This window comes from Gambusia affinis, linkage group LG05 (genome assembly GCF_019740435.1).
Source record: "Gambusia affinis linkage group LG05, SWU_Gaff_1.0, whole genome shotgun sequence".
NCBI lineage: Eukaryota > Metazoa > Chordata > Actinopteri > Cyprinodontiformes > Poeciliidae > Gambusia > Gambusia affinis.
This window is the reverse complement of record NC_057872.1, coordinates 19,875,892-19,901,078: the sequence shown is the minus strand read 5'-3', so window position 1 is coordinate 19,901,078 and position 25,187 is coordinate 19,875,892. Positions and strand designations below refer to the sequence as shown.

The window sequence follows — 25,187 nt, the reverse complement described above, 5'->3', positions numbered from 1 at the left end:
TCCAAATAAGTTTGCAGGTGAGCCCTCACTACTGAGGGTGTCATTGATTCCTTATGAACCTCTTATTTAATTTGTTGCATTCCACGCATTATGTTTAAAGAAAAATGAAGCACATCCCTCTATTGGACGGGTCGTTTCCCCACAACTTCAACATGCCCCATTGTAATTCCTACTGTAACACAGAACTGTTGATTTAATGTCATGTCGTGAGACAGTTCAAATAAAAGATTCACATTTCTTTCAACCTTTATTTCCCGCCTTATTTATACATCATCCCCTCTGAAAAGCCTTTTTAAACAACACAAGTTTAAACCAACATTTAAACAGATCGAACAAACAGAAGGACCTCTGCTGTGTGATCGACTGCCTTTAGTAGAAAATGGGATAAATTAACAGATACACAAACAAATGGAACTAATTACTCATGAGAAGCTTCGATTTGTGGAGGTATAAGCTACATTAACTGTCATTAAACTATACAAAAAAAGGAATGACAAGACTGCTAAGATTTTCTGACGTGGCAAAAAAAAAAAAAGTAAAATAAAAAATAAAAATAAAACGATACAGGACTTAGATACATACAGTACAGATTGGCATATATTAACAAGTAAAATTATACAAAATACTTATTTTTTATTTCTTCTTAGCAATTAAGTCGTTTGGGAAAATATTTTTTATTTATTTGTTATGAAGATCTTAGAGAAGGTAAAACTTGGATGCATTCCGTCTCAAAATAATTAACAGTTTATCAAGGTTAAATAAGTTAGACAAATAAAAAACAAATAAACAAACAAACAAACAAACAAATAAATAAATAAATAAATAAATAAATAAATAAATAAATAAATAAATAAATAAATAAATAAATAATTAAATAAAAAGTAGTTTGTTTAATTTTTCGTGCAGTCCAAAGCTTACATCTAAAAGTAAAAGCCCTAAAACAATATTGTATACGCTGGCGTTATGGTATTTGTACAAATGCTGAGGAATATTTCTTAAATACAAGAGTCCGTTTCAAGCTGCTGGATCATCTGCTGCAGGAAGAAAAACGCCTTAAATTAGGACTGGTCTGGAATCCAAGCATTTACATGGACAGATGAACGACTAAAGAAAGTGCAACCCCTTCCCCTCTCAGTCGGGGTACTGTCCAACAGAATAAAGCAGAATTAGAGAAAGTAAGCTGGTACACAGCAAGATTCACTGCATAGCTGTCAGATTTGTTTCACATTTTTCAAAACTCCAGGTTTCTTTTTTTTTTGTTTGTTTTTTTTTTATTATTTTGTTTTCTTTTTTCTCCCAACGTAAGCAATCTTTTCCAAAGACGTTTGCAGCCAAAGGCTACGGATAAACTCTGTAAACAGTGACAGGCGGGAGCTCAGCAACCCCCCTTTCATACAAAATCCAGTCACTGGCAAAACCTGGAATGTGTCCAGCTGGTAAAATCAGAGTCTTGTTTCTTTCAGTTCCCAAATCAGTAAAAAAATATCTTCTGGGTAAATGGCTGGTTGTTGGGTGAATTCACTGCTCGCTCTGAGAGGGTTTGGATTCAAAGGCTCCCGGTTTTCGCCTCACACCCGATGGGGATCGTCGGCGGGGCTGACGGTGAAGCGCGATGACGTCACCGGGCCGCTTCCGATGGGCGATCGCGGTTTGATCGATAGATCCTCTTTTCTTTTCGATTCTTTGCTTTTGTTTGGCCCTGATGGAGAGAAAAACCAAACAACAGTTAGACATGAAGGCTCAAACAAAAACAACCCCCCCTCACTAACATCTGGTTAGATTTCTTAGTAAGTCGTATCTCCACCACATGCTTTTATAACTAAAATTTTTAATATTACAAAGTTTGACCTCACAAATTTCTGTTTAATGATCCTTTCTTCCCTTCCAATCTGCAAAATGCACTTATTGATATTTCCACATGTGAGAACTTGGTCACAAACAACATCAAGCACATAAAGTTTTTGGATAGGAAGCATTTTAGTTTCGATTGTTGCAACAAGTTCAGTAGTTTTAACTTTGACATCCATAAAGTTTTCATGACTGTTTGTCTTTTTATGGTTTGAAATGGAAGGATTTCATAACTCATATCATCCAAGGGTCTTCAAAGGTTGTCGATGGTGAAGTCGCATCAAGTCGGGTAGGAAGATCTTCTGGTAGCAGTCAGTCTCGCATCAAATCTAAAAAACTCTCTGACTGAAGACTGCTGCTGTATGACAGTCTCAAACATCTGGGCAGCAGAAACAACATTTCACAGAAATCTGTCCTGGATCATAACTGAACTGCACAGAAAGCCAGGCAGAGATGTTAGAGTTGGTTCTTGTCTGTTATGATCGATAAAAGAAATGGTTTGAACTTCACTTTAGAGTGAGTGTGTGTTTATATTAGAGTCTGGATGTTTAACAAAAAAATTAAACCTTTGCTCTAGTTCCTGTTGTTGTAAATGTTATTTACTCTTTTCTCCTTGAAAGAAGAAAAGCAAAAGATGACTTTGACAATGTGTGTAAACTTCTGACTTGAACTGCATGTTCAGTAGCATCAGTTATGCAACAATGTATTTGTGCAAGAATAAATCTTATGAATCCATATCTGTTAAGAGGCTTGACACACAAAATTAGACACTTTAAAAATAACTCAAAGGAAACATGGACTCTTCTCTCTCTCCCGAGTTTTAAAATCTCCACTCCAAACAGCTCTGAGAGATGATCTGAGTGTCTAATTTTGGAGCATCTTTGAGGGTAAAAGAAACTCTGAGCTCTGACTTTCATTTTGCTGTGAAATGAGGTAATGAGTTTACAAGATGGAGAGAACCAGAAAATGTGTTGGAGGGGGAAACGCGGCTTAGGACGTGCATTGTTGAGCGCAGGATTAATGTCCCGGCTCAGCTCCACATGCCACAGCGTCGAGGGAGACGGTTGATTATGGGAGATTAATTCTGGCTGCACACTGGAATAAAAGATGGGGGAAATGAAGCTGTTCTGTTTAAAGTGTGAGGAGATGAGTTAGATGTCAGATTTTATTACTATGGTAACCACCTCAAGGTGAAACTTTATTAAAGTGAGACCCGTTGCACCCATATGTGTGCCAGCTGTTGGATTGTCAGCACAGACTGACCTACAGGGTAACATTGACCGTTTCCCCAGAACCAGAACCAAACATGGAGAAGCAGCATTCAGCTTCTATGCACCACAAATCTGGAACAAACTTCCAGAAAGCTGCAAAACAGCTGAAACACTGACTTCCTTTAACCCCATAGGTCCTAAACGTAGAGCCGTCAATCCAGCCAAATTTTCAGTACCGTAATTCTGCCGCACTTTGCACTAATCAAAATAATTTTGAACTGCCTAGTTATACAAATAAACCTGACTGATTTGCTCTGGATCTTTTCAAGGTCATAAGATGTTTATGAGCTCACCATGAAAGTCCAGCTTGCTGCTTTTCACAGAGACTGAACCTGGACTTGTAGGAGCTGAGCTGCTCAACTCATTGGTTGGAGTTTCCTGTAGCAAAGAAACAGACACTTAAATCACCTTTAATTCAAACTCATCATTCAAGATGTTGCCTGTAAAACAAACAGGAAGTACCTGATCAAACAGATAGATTGTAACGTCATCGAAGAAGGACACATTCCTCCCTCTGTCCCGCTCTCGGTCCAAAGGCTCCTTGGGTGATTTCAACAGACTCCTCAACCCGATCCGTTTGTCCACGTCCGTCTCCGTGACAACAATCACCCTGCGGGAGCTCTCGTCCTCCTGCTCATCCTCCTCGTCGTCGTCGTGGTTGATTCCTGACGACAGGCCCCTTCGTCTTCCGATGCGATTTCCGATCGAACCGTCCCCGAATCCTCCTTTCCCGCTCGGGGTGAGAGGGAGATTCAGAGCGAGAGGAGGGAGGGCGAGAGACAGGCGAGCGAGTTTGGCTTTGAAACAAGAAAGGAACAGAGTTTAGATAACAAACTGAGTCAAATGGATATGCAAGTTTTGCAGAAATTATCAAAAATATGTTTGACTTGTGGAAATAAAACCAACATTAACTAAACATGTATCATTATTATACCTTAAGCTCATAACTCTACAGAAATCTATTCATCTGTTCGGACTATTTCAACTATCTGTTGTATACTTTCAATGAAATCTTCCTTTTTAATTGCTTTACTAATCACTTATAAGTGATTTCTGCTTCAACTAGTTACTAGTAGGACAGATGTAAGACTTGCTATTTAGACAAAAGTTACGCTTTTTGCGCTTTTCTAGTTGAACAAAACGTTTGCAGCTTTTTGCTATGAAAGTGTCATTTTCATAGCAGCTTTTGCAATTTCTTTAGCTGAACAAAAATGTTATATTTTGCACTTTTTTGAGGGAAAAAGTAACTTTTTTTGAAAATATTTTCTTCAAATTCAACAGACGGTATGATATTGACATGCTTTGTCAAAATCATACCGTCTGTAATTTTAACAATTCCAGGTCATCACAAACTGTGACCTGCAAGTGTTAAACTTATGGCATCCAAAATGTAAAACCAGCTGTTATGAATTTGTAAAGGAAAAGGACACTTGATACTACTTGTATTTAATAAATACACTAAGAGCTCGCCGCAATAAGTTGGCTAGCAGCAGGTTTAGTCCATTAGTCAAATTAACAAATTTATTTTAAATATTATTCATTAATATGTCCACGCTGTTGCACTTTATACTATTTATTGATGTTCAGAGAAATTCTGGCTGCAGTCAGCAGATGGTGAAGATTTGTAATCTGAATCTTCACAATAATTGACGTAGTGATTCTGTAAACCTCATTAAGGACCAGAAGCTAATTAAAGAAGATTATCTAATTCGTTAGTTTAAATGATTTATATAAAGCTTTATCTGTGATTTTGACTCGGGCATCAGATTTACTTGGGCCAAGAAGCACATCCCAAAAGCTGACATGTAAAAATGTACATTTTAATGAATAATCAAAACAGAGACATTTAAATCAAGTCCACTCTGTTACTATCGTTTACTAGATTAGTAAAACTGGTCAAATATTTTGCAAGGAGTACATTTATTAAGAAAAAATATTTTGAGAAAAAAAACAGCTTTTTAACTGTAAAATATTGTTTTTATAAAAGAAAAATGATTCAACAGTAACTCTGTCACAACTCATGATGATGCTTTATTGATATAAGGAATATAATACAACAGACTTTACTGCAGGTTATAAACAAAACAAATGGACTGACAATGGACTGCCTGGTCAGATTCACTTTATAAATATATAGTATATTTTATTTTATTCTGCACTGATGTTTTATTGTCATTGTCAGGCATTCCCACCCATATTTCAGCCTAATCCTACTTCCATTTCACACAATCTATTTCACAACCTTTCTGTTACCAAACGCAAATCAGCTTAATTCTCTTAGTGGTCAAGTAGATGGGAAATAATGGAGATAAATGATTGTGTCAAATGTAAAATCTCACATATAGGTTTAGTCTAACTGCGTATTATTCTCCTGAACATTTAAGATTACACAATCGTTCCATCAACTTTGGTTCTGATTCCTCTTTGGACAATTCGACGTTTGACTCAAACCAAAATGTTTCTGAGCAACCTTCTGCTGTGCAAAATGACCAAAACATCCAAAAGTATAAAAATGTCTGTCACACCTCCATCCTTCAGTACATGTCGCCCCTGGATTTCTTTACTAATTATCAGATGGTTGCTCTCTCTGTCACCTACCTTGTGCAGCTTGACTAAAGAGTTTTTTTGTTGCTGTTTGTGGTTTTGTCTTGTCATTATTCTAAGGTAGAATTATGAAGCTCAATCAGAGGTAACAAAATAGAAAGACTAAAATGAAAGTATCACGTTTATTTCTTTGTGAGAAACATCAAATAATGAGAACACGTGCATTAAATCTAAACTTAACTCATCTGTGAGATAACCTGACTTCCCAAGAATAGGGTAAGTTTACTTTATGTAAGATTTAACTTTAACCTTGCAGAAACAAGTAGGAGACACAATATCCAGATTAAAATCTGGTTAAATGAAGAGGAGATTTTAGAAGAAGGAAAAAATAAAAGCAAACTGAAACCATGTCAGCAGAGGAAAAGGACTAAAGGAACAAGTAGCTTTTTGTGTTGCAGCATGAAGATACCTTTCATTGCCTGGTTTGCAGCAGGTTGAGATGCAGTGATCTCAGGTTGTTCAATCACAGTGAGCGACTCAGGTTCAGTTTTATCAGACTCAATGAGAGGAACTTGTTTAAGGGAAGCCTCCTGCTCCTCTTGGCTGTGAAGAAAAATACACATTACACCCCAAATATAGTATGACACTGTTTGTTTATCAAGACATTTTTGTTTCAAGCATATAGCAGATAGTTTTAGCTTTATTTATCAAAGTTTTGATACATAAATTTGTAAGAAATTGCACCAAACAATCATGCAAGAAAGTCCTTTTTAAAAGGAAATTTCTTATTTGTATTTCCTTTTTACAGTTCAGCTAAAGATGCTGACTGCAAGATTCAAATCTTAATCAAAAGCTGCAATTTACAGATTGTGGGTTGCTGCTAAGGGGTCGCTGCTTCCCACAGAGACACAGAGCGGGACAATTGGCAACATGCTGACTGCAGAAGGAAGGAAGAGCAGCACTTGAAATGAGCAGATTATACTCAAGATTGTCACATCAGTGACATCTGTAGTGCTCTCTGCCTTAAATAATACCTCAGACAAAAAATCTGTCTATTTCAAAATCACAGAAATATTCTACAAAAGCAGTCATCTTATTATCGGTGTAGAAAGTGCTGCAAGAATAATTACATCACTTTAACTTCACATGTTGGCATTGCTAAAATTCAAACCCTTCAATGTATTTAGAGGTGATTTCACTTGACAGAGCAACACTAACCACAGCATGATTGTAAACTGGAAGGAAAATGGCACATGGTTTTCTTTATTTTTTGGTAAATAAAAATCTGAAAATGGTGGCATGCGCTTTTATTGATCCCCTCTGAGGCATAATTACAAGAGCAAATACTTTGGGCTTTGCCCCTTCCTCACTGCAAATCCAGAAACGGAAGTTTTTACCCATTTCTCGTGGTAAATTAGTCAAAGTTCAGACTGAGAGCATCTGTGAAATTAATTTGAATTTAGGTCAGGGCTTTGACCTAAATTGCAGGACCTTTCCAGCAAAGATACATCGTTATGTGTGTGTTCAGGGTGATGTGCTGCTTGTTTGCCACAAAAAGCACTGTGACTCTCTGCAGTTCCTCCAGAGTTACAAACCTAAAAGAGCAGCTTTATGTTGAGTACAAAAAGGTGGTATTACTAGTTAGATGATTTCCAAAGGCAGTAAATCTTATTTAGGAATATTAGAGTTAAAGGGATCAGATGCAAAAACAGCAGTTATGTTGCGACAATTTAAACATTTGTGTGTGTATTTAATTAATCATGACTTTGATCAAGCATGTGAAAGAAACTGAAGTTTGTGACGATGTAAAATCATGACACCAGAAAAAGTGAAATTAGTCAAAGGGAGTCAAGCGCTACAATCTAATTTCCTCCAATCTCCGTTCCTCTGTATGTGTTTCCATCTGCCTTCATACCTCTCATCCTTTCTTTGGTCTTCCACAGACCTGCTGCAGCTTTCCTTGACTTGTTCCCCCCACGGCCGAAGTGTCACAGTCTCTTTCACAGCCGACCCCCAAAGCATGTTTGTTTTCACATTTTCACTGAGGGAAAACTGTAGTCTCTCCTCACACACCTGCAACATGAGAGTAACCCAGTAAGGGAGCTGAGTGAACAGAAACCATGTAAGAAGTTAGACCACACACTCACCTGCATCATGAGGCCATTTCTGGTTGTCATCTTGGATAAAGATCCCTGATCCTTGACATCGGGTGTTTGACCTGGTGACCTCTGCTCATCAATCTTCTCCACTGGTTCTGACAGAATTGTTTGCTCAGATTCAATCAACTTATTGTAGTTATCAGAGACATCTTCTGCCTTTAAATCCCCTCTGTCAGCCTCAGGAGCTGAGAAGTCATCACCTTCTTCTGTGTCACTGCCCTTCTGATCAGCTGTTTTCTTCAAGGACTCCAGAAGCTCCAGATTCCCCAAGAACAGTTCTCCCAGTGTCTCCTCCTCATCCCCAGAGATGCAACAGAGTTGTTCGAGTTTTTCAAAATCCTCCAGCGGCTCCTCGTCCAGGTCTTTCCATTCGGATATCAGCAGTGCTGGGATGTTTTTTAACAGGCCTTGCTGTGTAGAAGGACCTGCAGGTGAGGTTTTCTGGGTGCAGCTATGACAAACATCTTCAATATCTGAAGTAAAGTTGTTGTCATCGGTCAGTGTTATGTGTACAGACGGGGAGTTCAGGTTGGCGGAGATGCCTTTATTCTGAGTTGCAGCTGGTGATAGCTCTTGCAGAGATGGCGCAGAGACAGCTGTGCTGTTCGCTGGGGAAATATACGACTCTGTCTCTGGACCAGCACCGAAGTCTTCCGGATTTATGGCAGTAATAAATTCCTCTGCCTCTATAACAGATGGTGGCGGACTAGGAAAAGAGTCATCTAAACTCTCAAGTTTATCATCTTGCACATCGAGGTCTATGCTTGGCGGAGGACTAGGGAAATCAACAGAGCTGAAATTGTCTACCTCTTGATATGACTGATTAAGCTCCTCCGCTCCGGACTGAAGGGCCGCATCTCTGTAATCCTCATTAACCTTTTGGAGACTTTCCTCTAAAGACTCTGTAGCAAGCCATGGGCTATGCTCGGCTTCTTGTTTGAAGCTTGATTCATCGTTTTCTAGGTCGGCAGGGTTACCTTGCGGAGGTTCAATGATGCTGATGGATATACTTGAGATGTCATTCTGGGAAGAATGGCTGAAGTGGTTCTCAGAATCAACATGTTCAGGTGATGCTTGTCCCTCTCTGTAGAGTTGATACTGTGTCAGTCTGTTGAAGTTTTGATTCTCCTCCATGTCTGTCAAACACCCTCTATCCTGAATCTGCCTCTCTACAAACCTCTCTTCTTCTGGAGTTTCCATATTCTCTACTTCAATATCACAGATTTTATTCATTGTGTCGCTCTTAAAATAATCGATTTCCTCCAGATTCTCAATATTTTCCTCTTGTTGGATATCTGCAGCAGACTGCTGGGTAACTGGTCTTTCGGAGTCTCTTACTTTTTCACATGCAGCGACGTTGCAGCTCAGTTCTTGTGTCTCATTGGTCCCAGTTTCATTTCTGGACTCTGTTGAAGAAGGGTGAGGCTCCCTTCCTGCACGCTCATCGTTTTCTTTAGATTCCCAATACTTCTCCTGAATCCCCCAGTTCCTATTGCTAAACCCTGCAAAAAATTCTGACCTTAGTTCTATGTTTTGTTGCTTTTTCTCTGGAGAAGCCCACTGATTATTTTGTTCTCCTGATTCCATCAAACGGTGACAGTCAATTTCCCCAGTAACAACTCCAGAGGGTGGTGCTTCTTCATCCTCTTCCACGGCACTCCACCAGTCCTCAGCCATCACATCTTGGCCCCCGCAAGACTCTGCAGAGGCTTGATATGTGTCTAACTCCATTCTAACCTCCCCATCTACTCCGTAGTCTGAGCAGTGAAGGTCTCCCAGCTCATTGTGGTCCAAACAAACCATTTCTTCAACACCTTGCTCAGTGCACAGATTAGTCAGACTAACTTTATCCTCTCTGTGCAAGTGACCATCGTTTTGAAATTCACTCATTTTGGACAATCTGGACTCAGATTCCACTGTTGCATTCCCAGATTTCAAAGACCTTTGAGCAGTGAGATTCCTCTCTGTCATATCTGGTTCAACAATGCCAGACACGGAGTTGACGGAGTTGATCAAGCTCTTTGTCCCACTGGGACTCTTAGAGTGCAGATTCAAGTTGCTTTGTTCAGACTCTGTGCATTTATAATTCGTAATCTTGGAAATTATGCCATCTGTGTAGTGGCTGTCTATCACATACCCACCACTGTGTGAAAGGTTCTTCAGAGGTTCTTCGTCTAACTTTGAAAACAGCTTATCAATTAAGTCAACACAGTCCTTGACTTGATGATCATCATGCAGCATTGTAGATTTTTTGCTCTCGTGATTGTGAAAAATGCCTGAATCGTCTCTGTGCACAGTCTCTAGCCCTTTGTTTAGTATATCTTTTTCACAATGTAAGTAGTAAGAGTCATTTTCACAATTCTCAACAGTATTTTCTTTTCCACTTTCCGTTTTGGCACAGGATGCATGTGAAGTACTTCGTAAGGGTCTTTTTTCTCCTGCTTCCCCCTCCTCTTCAGTCTTCTCCTCTATCCCTGTGAGTGCTCCCCGCTCACCCCCTCGGCCTCCACTTTGTCTGGACCCTGGTCCATCGCTGCTCCTCCTGTTCATCACATCACCCTCTAAGTCATTGTCGGAGAAATAAGCAGAGTCTCTGTGTGGGGTTTCATTTCCCAGGACCCGCCACCCACTGCCGCTTCCTGCTTCGGTCCAGGAATCACTGGGTGTGAGGCCGTCCACCGAGCTGGAGGTCATGGGTGACAGGACAGAGTCAGAGGGAGTGATGATGCCAGAGGACAGGTCACGATCTGGAGTGTTCGGAGTGACTTCACAGTTATTTTCGTTTTGAATGACAGACTTTTCCAGATCATTGTACTTGTGCTGAAAGAAATTTTCCCCATTTCTCTCCAGAGCAGCTGCGTTTCCACCACATTTCCCCTCTGTTTGATCTTCTATCTGAGAACTGCAGACCTGTGGGTGCTCTTTCATCATTTCACCATTCTCTACAACAGTAGTCTTCGTTTGATTTAAAATGAGAGACTTGTTCTCCTGTAGTATCACAGTGTTGGACTCAGTGGATTCAGAAGGGGATAACTCTGGAGGGTCTATTAGTTCCCCTCTGGCAGGTAAGGCAGGTCCATCTGAACTGTCTTCCTCCTCCTTCTGACATTCATCAGTTTCACTGTGCAATAAACCATTTTTGGGCATTATTTCTGAGAGCACAAACTCTCCAGTCTGGCAGTGATCAGCATTGTTTTCTTGGTTGCACGGTTTAAGTGGTTGTTTGTTTGATCCTATGTGGAGAATCGGGATCTCGGGTCTGATGGAGATCTTAATCTCGCTCTTCTTTGCACGCTTGGTCACTTGTGCATAGATGGCCTCAGTGTGTATCTCTTCTTTCCCCTTGTTGGATGCTCGTATGGAGCTTTCTGACTGGAATGTGATGGTCTGAGCAGAATTTGGGTCGATGCATATGGATTCATATTCAGGTGACAATGGAGTAGGGGAGATGGATGGATCTGATTCATCTTTATTTGTGGTAGTGCTTTGTCTGGATATGATTTCAGTCAAAAAAGTTTCTGCTGATTGGATCTCTTTCAGGAACTCCTCTCTGGTCATTTCTGTTTTTCGTGGCTCAGTCTCAGCAAAATGTATTTCAGATTCTTGTTTCTCCCTCTCAGACAGAAGAGATCGGGATCTCCGTATACCTTTTTTGCAGCCGTCTTCGGTGTCTTTGTTAGATGAAAGGTCAGGAGAGCAGACATAGGGGTGCAACCTGGATCCTGCAGGATACAGATATTTAACTGGATCGCTTTCCGTGCCCTTGTCCGTGTCCATTCTGTCCGTGTCAACCTCTGTGAGGAAAAGATCCCCTTGGAATGATGCCTTGTCCTCCTCAACTCCTGTCCTTTGGAATTGCTTCTCCTGTCCCGATGACTGTCCTGCCGAGCCTATCTCAGTGATCAGTGATTGGGAACGGCGCATTCCCTTGTTGTGCAGCAGAAAGTTCCCCCATCGCTCTCCATCATTCTTTTCCTCCTTCTCCCCACCCCATAAAGTCTTGGACTTGGGCTCACTCGACTCTGTCACGCTTGATATCTCGGTTAGAAACAGGTGCATTGGAGACTTTCTGGCTGCTGCAACTCGTTCTGCCTGTAGTGCGGCGTCTTCCCTCCAAATGGTAGGCAGAATAGTGTCCAGTCGTGACTGGGTCCTCTTCATTCCCCTAGAGAAAAGCTCAGAGGTGGCTGGGTCTGCATCTTCTGACAGGCTGGAGTGAGCGACTGTGGTCCGATTGCTCTGTCTCTCAGGGGAGGCAAAAGGAGAGTCATCCTCATCTGAGTAGGTAGGACTAGATGAGGACTGCCTCTCAATCTGGGAATTTGCATGCTGAGGACGGGGTGGGTTTCGATAAATGGGCCGCAGAGGATTTTCCCTACGAATGGGGGAGTCAAAGTCTTTCATACGTGGATGAGATTCCTCCTTGGAGGTGTGGCTTGATGGTGCATGCCTCCTGTCTGGCTCTCGATCGAACATGTCACAGGATAGCGGGTCTCTGTTGGGTCTCTGCATCTGTATCTTTGTGTATCTTGAGTATCTGTCAGCTGTGTTGTAGCTTGGGATGCTGCGTTGAAGTTTGGAGTGCGGGGGTAGAGGTGGAGGACACATCTGAGGGTAAATGGGATGACTGGATGGTGGGATGGAGGGGGAGAGAGACGGGGATGGAGGCAGAGTCTGTCGGGACCGATGGAGGCCGAGGGGATCAAAGGTGGAGGACGGGCAGGAGCTCATGTGGAGGGGGTCCGTCTCAATCTTTCCGCCGATGGTGTAGTGAGGCAGTCCTCTGTATCCAAGTGGAGGCACGGGGAGAGGGCGGGAGTGAAGGTGATTGGAAGAGGACATGGACATTGAGCGGGGTTTGGGAGGGAGGACTGGAGCCTGGAGCGCTGTGGGAGATTTTTTATCGGTTTCCCTGCTCTTTTCCTTCTCCACATCATCATCATCACCCAGATCCACCACTGAGAAGTCTGTCACTCTGCTTGAAGTGTCTCTGAACTCGGCCACTCCTGTGTTGGGCACCTGGATTTTCACCTCGCTTGATCGGATAGTTTGCAGCGTTTTCCCACTGTTGTCTGCAGAGCGATAGGGGACTCGCTCTTTTCCCAGCATTCCACTACGGATTTCCACAAGCTCCACATCTCCAGGGCAAACCGAATCAGATGGTAAGGAGGACTGAGATTTGCCTTTAAGAGTTGGAGACTTGTCCTGGGGAGTGTGCTCCTCTAGGCGGATGTAGTACTCACTGGCGAGCGAGGGGCTGCGGGCACTTATCACCGGCACCACAGTGGGTGTGTCTAAAGACTGTCTGTGGTTATTGTTCACAGTTGGGATCGGCTGAGGGGGAGGGAGAGGTTTGTAACCTCGTCTGGCGTGAGCCTTCTCCCAGAAATACTCAAAGTTCAAGCCTTTGCTGGTTTCTGTAACTGTGAGGATGTCGTCCAGTTCAGAGGAGGATGGGGTGATGCTGTTCCCCACAGGGTCCAGCAAAGGGTAGGAGTTGTCTCTGCTGTCCCTGCTGTACTCTCTGTCTCTGTGCCGTTCGTTCGCTGCACTCTGAAAGGCGGGTGGACGAAGTAGATCCCAGCGTCTTTCAAATGATTCGTCGCTCTCTCCTCTCCTTCTTCTGCCCTCCTCATACTCCTCATCCTCTTCTTCCTCTTCCCCCATGCTCCTCTTTGACAATCCTCGCTCTGCGGCCAGGAGAGACGAGAGGAGGAGGAAGATTTCAGCTACAGAAGGCCGCTGGGACGGAGGAAGCCAGCAGGACTGCATGATCTCATACCTTATGAAAAAGAAACAATAAATAAACATAAGTTTGGTTTGTTAAAACTGAATTTGGCTGCATTATATCACAACTCTGAATGTGTGAATTAAATCTGTCCATATGATATGATTGCATTGGAATGATTTGTAACATTTATAGATTCAAGCAGCAATTAAGTACTAACCAGTAATCCGCATGTGAGAGTTTAAGTCTGGGCTGGGCCAGAGTGATCTGTCGCTCCCTGATGACGAAGGTCAGCACCTCTTCATCGCTCAGGTGTCTGTGGGGCTGAGCACCAAACTCAAAAAGCTCCCAGATCACCACCCCTAAAGACCTGCAAAAATAGGAAAAGTACCAGAAAGTAGTCAGAGAAGAGAGTGATTATTTATTCAATCTAGACATTTTTTTAAAACTTTGATACTTTGCCTTTTAGTTTTTATACTTGCTGTAACATTAATTGTCCATTTGGGACACAAATAAATCTGAATCTCAATCTGTTCGCAACTCAAAAACTGGACAAAATCTCAAGTTGCAATGCAAAAAAAAATTAAAGAAAAATTCAAAGGAAAATGTTATAATCTAAATGCAAAGTTAAAGTCTGGAAACTCAAAATATTCTTTACAAAAGTGGTAAATGTCCAAACTTGAACATCCATCCATTTTCTGTTCACCCTTGTCCCTAATGGGGTCGGGAGGGTTGCTGGTGTCTATCTCCATTGATGTTGCGAGAGGCGGGGTTCACCCTGGACAGGTCGCCAGTCTGTCGCAGGGCAACACAGAGACATACAGGACACACAACCATTCACACACACACTCACACCTAGGGAGAATTTAGAGAGACCAATTAACCTGACAGTCATGTTTCTGGACTGTGGGAGGAAGCCGGAGAACCCGGAGAGAACCCACCATGCACAGGGAGAACATGCAAACTCCATGCAGTAAGACCCCGGGCCAGGAATCGAACCCAAGACCTTCTTGCTGAAAGGCATCAGCTCTACCAACTGTGCCACTGTGCAGCCCATCCAAACTTGAACATACCTATACTGAAAGCAATGATTGTAAAATTTAAAGCTGATGCAGTTAGGAGCCATGGTTTAATTTGCATCCATGAACATAAAGCAGGAAAGCAAAGTTCCCGTAAAGGTCATTAACAGAGAACTAACAGCAGTAATATTTCTGTTTCAGAATACGCTGATGCTCAGTAAACTAAATTATTTTGAGGCTTCTTGCACATCTTTAACCGTGTTGCCAATAAATGTGAAGGAACTGTAGTGAATTGCTATAAGATGGTTGTCTCCAACATGTCAGGGGTCGTCACCTCATGGTTTTTTTCATACTTTTTTCTTTTCTTTTCATAAAAAAGAAAAACTTGCTTACCACACGTTGCTGGTTTTGGTTTGATCTGTAACAATCAGGGATCCTCTGTACTCCTCCAGCAGTTCAGGAGCAATCCACCGCAGAGGGATCCACAGCTTGTCTGGAGTCAGGTAATAGTCCTCCTTTAGAAACCAATGCACCAACACGTGTTATTTACATGGTTTAATTTAGGGCTGAAACCAATTATTATTTTATTAACTGATTATTCTGTTTAATTGTTTAAAAAAGTTGGCAGATTCTGCATATTTTTCATTTAGCCAATTAAGCTTATTTTATACAACATTAGAAATATTTCTAAATACAAATGAAGAAATAATGTAATATATTTTTAAAATAATAAAATAAACATTTTATTTCCTAAAATGTGACAACATAGCATTCATTCAGTGATCATTTGTAGCAAAGGAAACATCTGAAACTATCAGATTAACATCTGAAAAATTCAGCCCTTTCTGTCTGACTCAACATCAATAAAGAGCAGAAATAATCTGTTAACAGTTTTTTTGGGGATTAACAGATTCATAATTAATAGGAGTTATTTTTTGCAGAATTTTAGCCGGGTGAAGCAAAAACTATATCCTTTAAGGAGGTGTGAGTAGAACACAATTACTGACAGAAAAGGGATTTGTTTTTATCTTAAATCCAAAATAATTACTGCTCTGAATTTGTTTTCGGAGCAAATGGCCTTTTTTGAGTCTGTATATTCAGTTAACAATTCATTAATTAACTGATTACTAAATTAGTTGTCGTTATTTTATTCATCAGTTCATCATGATTAATCACATTAATCGTTTCAGCTTAGTTTAATTTGTCCACTTCTGAAAAACATAGATTAACGCACCTTGTAATGGTTGTGTGAGAGGCCGTAGTCGCCTATTCTGACAGTGAGGTCAGAGGTCAGAAGGCAGTTTCTTAAAGCCAAGTCGCTACAGAGAAAACACACAAAAACCTGATCAGAAATTCCCCCTTCTTCTGCGTTGCTTTAATGAAATGCAGTGAAAGGAAACTCTGACTGACCTGTGAATGTAGTTGTTTTCATGGAGATGCAGCAGACCGGAGGTGATCTCAAAGGCCATCCTCTGAAGAGTCAGCAGGTCCCTGGTTGGCAGGTCTGGAGTCATCCCATCTGACTTCCTCTGGGCCCGCAGGTAGCGCTTCAAGTCTCCCTAAGTTGCACAACATTATTGCTGTACGTTTAGCAGGAGGATGAGTCAGCTCCGCTTTGTTTCTAGGTTTGTATGTGTTTTGACGCAAAGCACAAAGCTGCAGCAATGCTGACTGTGTAAGTGAATCCTGCAGTAAAAACATACATTTTTAGACGTCTGCCATCCCAGAGCGTCAAAAAAACACAACAACTGGGGAATTTGGTAATGAGCTTTTTAGTATTCATTTGTGTTACAAGAACTGAAAGAAAATAAAATTTGTGTGAGAGGCAGAAAACAGGATAATTTTTTCTCCTGAAGCCGTCTAAGAAGATTCTGTGTGCTTTGGCTTTTCTCCCTGTTGTCATCAGGATTGATCTGCTTGTGTCTCTGTTTGGCCTGAGAGTCACTCCTATGGTTTTGCTAATGAGTCACAGATTGTGCCAGCTGAGAAACAGGAAAACAAACCGACCGAAACATTAGATCACCCACAGTTTTCCTGACACGGACACAGCAGAGCGTTCCTCGTATAATGACTTTAAAAGATGGTTACGAAATGCAAAAAGTGACATAAATGATCTATAAATTGCCAAAAATAAAATCCAGTGAATCTTAAACTTAAAGACTTCTCTGGCTTTTCATTTAAGTTATTTATTTTGTATAGAAAGTATAGATAACATATTCATATCCCTTGCTATTTTTTACATTTTGTCACAACGCAACTCATTTTATTCTATTGGGAAAGCAGTATGGAAATATTTGAAGCTGGCTAATTGTGCAACAGTCTTAGTCAGACATCCAAAGTTGGATCAAAATCCCCCCAAAAGCTCACAGATTATAATATAGATTAACATAACCTTATTATTTGTGACTAACAAGGTTATGTACTTTCCATGACATTGACAGTAGTGTTTTCCCATTTCCATGAAATTTGAACTTACCAGCTGACAAAACTCCATAACCAGGAGGAAGGGGATGCTCTCGCTGCACTGCCCCAGACACTGGAGGATGTTGGGATGCTTCAGGCTCCTGCAAGAAGAGCGACAGACCAAGCAAAAGAAAAATCTCTTTAAGAGATAAAAACAGAGGCAACAAAGACAGAGCTGTTCATAGATAAATCCCAAATGTCTGGGTTAAAGCCAAAATGTTACTCAGATCTATCAGCCTGTAATTACTCAGCTCTTACTGTCAAGAACAAGTTTTATTATCATATAGCTGCAGTAAAAACAAAACTCTGAAGGTTATTTCACTTTCTGGCTGGTTTTATTGATTAATAGTGATGGTGGCTGTTTTTCTAAAGAAAGGTCGAAGCATATTTAGATTTACTGCAGTGAGAGTTGCGATGAAAGTTAAAAATATGTATCATATTTCTCTTATTTTAGTTTCCCTTCATTGGCTCCAGAATAAAAGTGAAGATTCTCCTTCTCACATGTAAACCCCTGAATGATGAAGCTCCATCGTTCATCAGAGATCTGATGCTTCCTAACAGAGCACATGAATAGAAATCACTTTTTTTGTATAGTACCTTGAGATGACATTTGTTGTGAACGGGCATTACAAAAATAAATTTAATATATTAAAGAGTAGAGTAAAACCAATAATTTTTCATCATGAATATCTTTTGTTCCACATCAGAGTTCGACTACACATTCAGACCTCATGTAACAAACAAACAAATTAGAGTTTGATTGAAGCAGACTAAGCAGGGCTGGTTTGTGAGACACAGTGGGGACGGCGTCCGTTTCTTGGTTTGCTCCGTTTTTGTGTCTGTGGACGTCTGTGTCTTGTCAGAAAGCTTCAGTTTTGTCTCATCTGTCTAAAGGACATTCTCACAGAAACCATGTGGCTTGTCAATATGCATTGTGGCAAATTCAGTCTCATTCATTTATGCTTTGCTTTCCTCCTTTCCCATGAAATCCACTTTGCACTGATGAACCTTGACCTTGGAGCTCATCTTTAGTTTCTTTGGGTTCTTTGGTTACTATATAAATTATCCTTCACTTCAATTTGTCATTAATTGTAACCGACAATCCAGTGATCTTTAAAACTCTGAATAGTAAGTGCAACTGTAACCACAGGAGCATCAAGGCAAATTAAATTAAAGGCATTTTTTAATCATCATTTTCAGTGAAATTTTGCTTCTGCTGTGCTTTGAAGACTTTATTTTCACATCCTAACAATAGGTGACAGTAAATGTGGCCGTGGATTATAAATCTGACTTTGCAGCCTTCGGACAGCGTTGTCTTCTTGTGCAGCTGCTCCCACCTGTACGGCTCCGATTCAGCCAGGAACTTCCTCTGCTCCAGGGGGCTGGCGCTCACACGCAGCTCCTTCACCACAGCCTGAGACGAGCCGCAGTCGCACAGCACTTCAGCCAGGATCACCTGCAAACGACAGACGGACCAGGATGTGGAAGAGAGCCGGGAGCAGAAGCAGAGTGGCGATAAACGCAGTCGCCTGACTTATGATTTGTGATCTAATCAGTGGACGGGATTAAACATCAGAGAGGAGAGAGAACGCCGGGAAGGATCAAAACCCGTGAATAACGGAATAACTTTGAAGTGTGAGGTAAAGGCGGTCATCTTACCTTCCCAAACCAACCGTTTCCTATTTCCTGAAGGTAATTTAAAGCGTGCCTTTTAAAACACTGAGATTTGGGATCTGTGGAAAAGAGAAACACAAAAGATTTTATTGTACTTTTGCTGGAAAGAAAAACTATTTCTGAAATTGATGAAGCTATAATAACTTAATTTTCTGCAACAATGCAGGAACTGTAAATAATAAAATGTTGAAATATTAAACACTGAGTCTGCAGTCTTTGTAATCCCAAGGGCCATTTTTACTCAATTAAACGAGTCAAAAATGTTACTTATAATTTTGATCAACATCTAGTGCAGGAAATGTGTTGTCGTTCTTATATAACAACTTTATTTACATCCTTGGGTTATAAAATTAAAAGAAAAGCACAACATTTTTGCAAAAATACAATAGACATTTTCTTTTGCAGGACATTGATTGTTATGCAAAATATATAAAATACACAATTTTCAACCTACAGAGAAGAAAAATACTTAGTATTTGGTACTTTTAGTGACATTCTGCAGTAGAAATTCAATGCAATTTTTCCTTGAAATAACTGCTAAAGCCTGCATCAGTTGTTGTATTTATATTTAAATATTTTGTCTGGTTTATTATTTTTACCCATGACATTAAAAGCCGCTGTATAAAGTCCAAAGAACCATTTTGCAGACCCCTGGTCTAGACATTTAAAACATAAAATATGCATAAATAAAATACAGATAATAAGAATGACTCATAATCAGTGGAAGTAATATTACTGCATTCTTCCTGTTAAAGGGGGAGTTTTTTCTCTCCACTGTCGCTGCATGCTCAGTATTGGTGATTGCTACATAGAGCTGTGGGTGATATGGACTTACAGTTTTATTACAATACTTTGTGGTAACATTGAGAAAACGATAAAAGTGTTAGAAGTATTTATTACCTCTTTATCAGGTAACTGTACGGATGTGAAAGCACGGCACAGCAACAAACACAAATACAAATACTGCTCTAGAAACCAAAGAGTGAGTGAGTCAGTTGCTAGGTAACCAAAGAGTGAGTGAGTCAGTTGCTAGGTGACCAAAGAGTGAGTGAGTCAGTTGATTCCACCAACTTAACTTAGCTGGTCATGAGAGATTGAGCAACTAACGTCTTTCCTCTGGCTGCATCTCCCAGAATGCTGTGCGGTTCTGGTTCAGAGTTCAGCGACTACTCTATAAAGTGAGTATTAAATATTTTACTACTGGTATTCATCACGTGTCTCTCATAATTTATATAGTTATTAATTTATAGTCCAGCTCTACGCAGGGCCGTCCTCCATCTTTGTTTTCTAGGAGTGAAATGAAAGTAAGGCTTTAGCAGGCTGCATTACCTGCTCCGTCCTGCAGGGCGGCGCACTTGGGGCGGTCTCTGACCGGCAGGGTATAAACCTCAGGGAGGGAGGGGCAGGACGACAGGCTGTCCTCCTGGATGGGACTGGAGCCGCCGGAGCACTCCTCTCCATCTGCGTTGTCAAACTCCTGGTTGAGCCACAACAACGCAAAAAATTACAACATGGCGACAAACAAAAACTGTCAGTCACTCAGATTAAAAACTCCTGAACAGGTCAGTTTAAAGCTCAAATGCAAAACAGTTTGTGTAACACAGAGAGGTTGATTTAATGAAAGTTCATAAGCATTTACATTAATAACAAACAAAACATGACCATCACATTGATAAACTAATAATGTCTTATCTAATAAGAAGGTTTTCCTCAACAATGCAACCAGGTTCTTACACAACAGTGTCTTCCAAAAGTATTTATACTCCTTGAATTTTGCCACATTTTGTCATGTACACAAATTTCAAGGTATTTTAATAGACTGCTATGTGATAAAAGGTGCTTTTGGTCAAATGCAACCAAAGTTAAATTTTCTGGACTAGATGCAAAATGCTGGGATGGAGGTTCACAAATAAACACCCAGAGTTACAATGAAATGTTCTCATAAAAATTAATCAAATTTACCAGTAAAAAAAGGGAGAGTCAAGTATAGCTAATAAACACAATCAAAAATAGAGTCCTACAATATTTTAATTTCAAAATACCAAACTTTTCCAGACTCAACTCTCCAGATCATATTGTTTTTTCTAATATTAGAGACATTTGAGTACAAAGCAATACAGTACTTAAGCTCTATTACCAGTCATTCTTTCTACAAATCCTGGAACAGAAAATAGCAGGAGCTGGTTTCCTATTTGGCAGAGATGCAAGTGGCTATTTTACTATTTTTGTGGCATCTGAGCAAACTGACCAGTTAAAGATGTAAACCTGAGACCACAGAAGAGCAGGAACAAACATGGCAGTCTGCAGCGTGTTTATCTCTGAAGTCTGAACTTGGATCCAGTGAAAATTATTAACTGTATTCAACAGTGGCTACAATAAAAATACAAACTAACAGAAGAGAAAATAAACATTTTATAGCTGCATCTATGTTTGAAGCTTGAAGCTGCCAGAGTTGTAAAGTTTTGATTAGAAACTTTAAAACTTTACATGAGCTTCATGTTAATTTTTGCAACTTTGACATTTGAAATCTCCACTTCTGACATAACATTTACCATGAATCAAACACGTTACATAGTGATGCTCTATCTCATAAAATCACTGAACTACATTCATGCTTGTGATTATAATGTGACAAAATGTAATCAAATTAAAGGGGTAAAAATATTTTTGCAACTAAAACGTTTCTGCTTTCAGAAAATCTCAATATGTTTAAGACATAAATGCTGCCAGTTCCAGCTTTGCATGCCAAAAAAATACAATATGCATTAAAGGTCAGAGGAATGCACAGAAAGACAGAAAGGTGGATGAATCTCTTACATGTTGAAGACTTACATTGAACCCCACGCCTCCTCTCTTGCAGCACAGACAGGTGAGGAGGAGCAGAACGAAAGAGACGAGCCCCGAGCAGGAAATGAGGATGATGACGTAAGGTGGAGGAGAGAGAGACTCGGCCCTGGTCTGAGAAACTGGACAGAAACAGAAATAGAAAGGAAGGAAAGCTTTAACACTGAAAATATTAGTGCATCTGAAAGGGCAGCCAGGGAGAGAAACAGAAATTTCACTGAACCACAAAAGTGTAAAATCATGTCACACAAGTGTTGTGTTTAGCCATTGGAGCATAATCTTAGCTGCGGGTTTTAGAATACAGCGGAAAACCCCAACGGAGAGTTGGTATCGGGAGGGAGAAGCAAGAAAACAAATCAAGCTTACGGTAAAAATTATTATCTGAGTCGGTAAAAAAAGGGAAACGGAGACTGGAATTAAAGTTTGAAAGTGGAAAGATATACCATTCCAGTGAGGAGAATAAGCATGGGGAGAAAGGGGAGATATCAGAAATGGCATTCCACTCAGGAAACACAGTTAAGAAGCAAGGGGAGGGTGGCTGGAGTTGTCATTTAGGTAAAATAAAATAAAGGAGAAAGGGTTGGAAACTGGAAGCTAATTACTTAACCAGGAAGGTTTACTACTCAGGTTAAAGAGGGAGGAATTGGGACATGTGATATTTGTACCTCAACGTAGATGATTGTGGGAAGTGAACCATCTGCAGAAAAGAAAACGGGCAGGGCAGTGAGTTTAAATACCTTTCAGGTATTCTTAGTTGATTGTATTTCAATTCTGTGTTCAAAAATCCAAGCAAATGACAAGAATAAGTAACAAAAAAACATGTTTAGACATCCAAAATCTGGCTAATACACACTAAGAATGGGAAATAAATGACATGTGCATCTTATTTATAGTAAATACAGTGGTTTTATGAGGTATTATCTCATTAACTTTTTCATGCTTTCTCACTTAAACCACAAACTTCAGGGAATTTTAATGGAATTTAAAGAAAAGTCAACACAAAATAGTGCATAACTGTGAAGGGGAAGGGAAAAGGAGACTCTGATATGCCTAAAACAAGTTAACTAATTAGTCAATCGTTGTGCACTTGTTTATAATTGAATCTCAGTATAAATAAAACTGTTTTGTGAAGGTCCTCAGATATTTATTTGACAACAATAGAGAACAAAAAAACACAATAAAGACCAAGAAACACAGTAGGCAGGTCAGGGATAAACTTTAAACCAAAACAATATAAAACAAAAAAAAATATGAATACAAGTTTGAACATTTACAATTTCTGTTGATTTTAATATCTAAATAAGAAAAGAATATGCTAAAATTGCAAACCTAACAAGTAGATTATTGATCAAAGAATTAGCCAAAATGTTTATCATGTAGGAGCTGCAAGCATGTGAAAAATGTTCAAATGCAACAATTAATATAGCAAAACTATTAATTGTGCACTCCTGAAATTTGGCAAGTAGAAAGTCCTTGTTAGGTATTTGGGGAACACAACAAACATGCTGAAGAAGGTTCACTAGTCAGCTGGAAACTAACAAAGAATGTCCCTGGAATGCATGATGGTGGCAGTATAATGCTGTGGGGAGCCAAATACAAAGGGAGGAAAACTTGTTAGAGTTTCAAAAGACTTTAAATTGGGGGTTAAGTTCAACCCTGAAATCACGACTAGAACGACAACAAATTGACGTAGATCAAAGTATTGCTGTGTTAGAATGGCCTAGTCAAAGTTCAGATCTAATTCCAGTTGCAGTGGAATGAAGAATTTAAGTCCATAGATGGGGGGGGAACATACCCAAAAAGGAGAAAAATGTCTACAAAGTATTTAGGAGGGAGTGCATTTACTAAATGCACATCAAATTTTTCAAACTGTAAACCTTGAAAATCATAATTTTCCTTCCTTCATAGTTATGCAAAATTTCCAGTAAATTACTTTGAAGTTTGTGGTTGTAAGGGGACAAAATGTGAAAAATTCAACAGGTTTAAAAACTTTTTTCAAGACACAAATATAAATTTTATAGAAGAACATAACCTGCGTGCAGAAATAAATACAACAATAATACAGTAAAGAGATAATAAACACAATGCCAGAGGTCATATAAATCATAAATTAAAACATCTGTCCTTCCTCAAATTGTCCCGGTTTCAATGTCTGACTTCCTCATTAAAATTCAACAATACATTCCTCCACAAGGTCACGATAGTGTAAACACTGCATGCATCAATTTTAAATCATTTTTTAAATAATTTAGCCACTTAAAGATTCCGTCCTCCCACCGCTCTCTTTTATCTGCCATTTTTGTTGTTATTTTTTTGCAAACTGGCGAGCGGAGAAAGTGTCAGGATTTGCAGGAAATAGAAAAGCATCATTTCATCCGAGTGTGGGCTGCTGCATGGCTCGGTCAGTTGCTATTAAAAGAAGAGTGAGTGCACTGGATTCCTCGTCACTTAAAATAAGATCTAGCTCACGAAAGCCTCCAAAACAAGAAGCCTCTGACTGTGAGGTCCCTCGGAAAAATAATAAAAAATAAAAACAAACCGGTCTTGACGCGCAGTTCCTGAGCAGCGCTATTCTTTCCATCATTCCCCAGACAGATGTCCAGACAGACACCGCATATAAATAGGGACCCAACACAGGGCCTTTTCCCACCAGCCTCCGTGCCAGCACCAGCTCTTATCAAAACAATACACCACCATACAATGACTGCACACATTACAAAAACACAACACCCCGCCAGCTCGAAGGGGCTAAGGACGCACTGAGAGCGATGATAAGGATGCCAGCGATGGCTAATAGGTTCAACATAATCTCCTCAACCGGAGGATGTTTTAGACTGAAAAACTGACCCGACTGGAGATTTTAGCTTTGCTTTCTTTTTTTCTTTTTTTCATGCAATCGATCTGAGGGCCCTGGATCGCAACACCCTTCATATATTTTCACCAGTGCATATAAATATGGTACCCTACCCCTCACCCAATCAGCTCCGCTCCTGCGATAATAACTGACAAAATGACTCAGTCAAACCGGCTGACATTACAGTATTCAATAAGAGGAGGCCCCTTTTTTCCCCTCCATACCTGACTGATTACACCCCGCACCCCGTTAACGCTCTGCCTTTCATCACTGACAGGTTTTCAGCGCCACCAACCCCCTCATCCATCCTCCCATCCTCGCATCCATCCATTCTCCGCTCACCTTCCCTCTGCGGTGCTCCGAGGGCTCTCTCCGGGCTGAGGTACGACATGATCCCCGCCAGCGCTACCATCACCCAGCAGTGTGGCCGCATCGTCGCCGCGTCCGGGTCGACAACAGCATCCGAGCGACGCCGCTGAGCCGACCGTCGGTGTCGGTGTCCTCCTCGCTCCCGTTCCCCCCCGCCACGGTCTGTACCGTCTCAGTCTCCTCACCCCCCTTCTCTCTCTCTCTCTTTATCTCCCTCTCTCTCTCCTAATAATAAAGAGCGTCTCCTCGCGTCTCCTTGTTCTGCTCTCCTCCTCCTCCTCCTCCTCTTCCTCCTCTAATCGCAACTAAACACGGAGATGCTCCATTGTGCATCCTCACCCCGCCGCTCTGCCTCAGTCTGCTGAAAACAATGTTTTTCTTTTTATATTTATATATATATATGTATAAGTCCTC

General features: G+C 40.5%; 1 protein-coding gene across 2 annotated transcripts; it reads right to left on the bottom strand.

Moving 5' to 3' along the window:
• Positions 1–234: 234 nt before the first annotated feature.
• Positions 235–24,991, bottom strand: lmtk3 (lemur tyrosine kinase 3). Of its 2 annotated transcripts, none has more exons than XM_044115938.1 (16): positions 24,747–24,991; positions 21,524–21,672; positions 20,036–20,183; positions 18,692–18,765; positions 18,370–18,488; positions 17,046–17,133; positions 15,980–16,128; positions 15,804–15,888; positions 14,963–15,084; positions 13,771–13,920; positions 7,811–13,604; positions 7,579–7,736; positions 6,133–6,266; positions 3,582–3,916; positions 3,413–3,497; positions 235–1,699 (listed from the first exon to the last, which is right to left on the bottom strand). In XM_044115938.1, the coding sequence occupies exons 1-16, from the start codon at positions 24,835–24,837 to the stop codon at positions 1,569–1,571; spliced, it is 7,812 nt and encodes a 2,603-aa protein (XP_043971873.1). In that variant the 5' UTR covers positions 24,838–24,991; the 3' UTR covers positions 235–1,568. The 2 variants fall into 2 exon arrangements, with proteins under 2 accessions (XP_043971873.1, XP_043971874.1); XM_044115939.1 differs by having other exon boundaries at positions 21,539–21,672; positions 24,747–24,990.
• Positions 24,992–25,187: the final 196 nt, after the last annotated feature.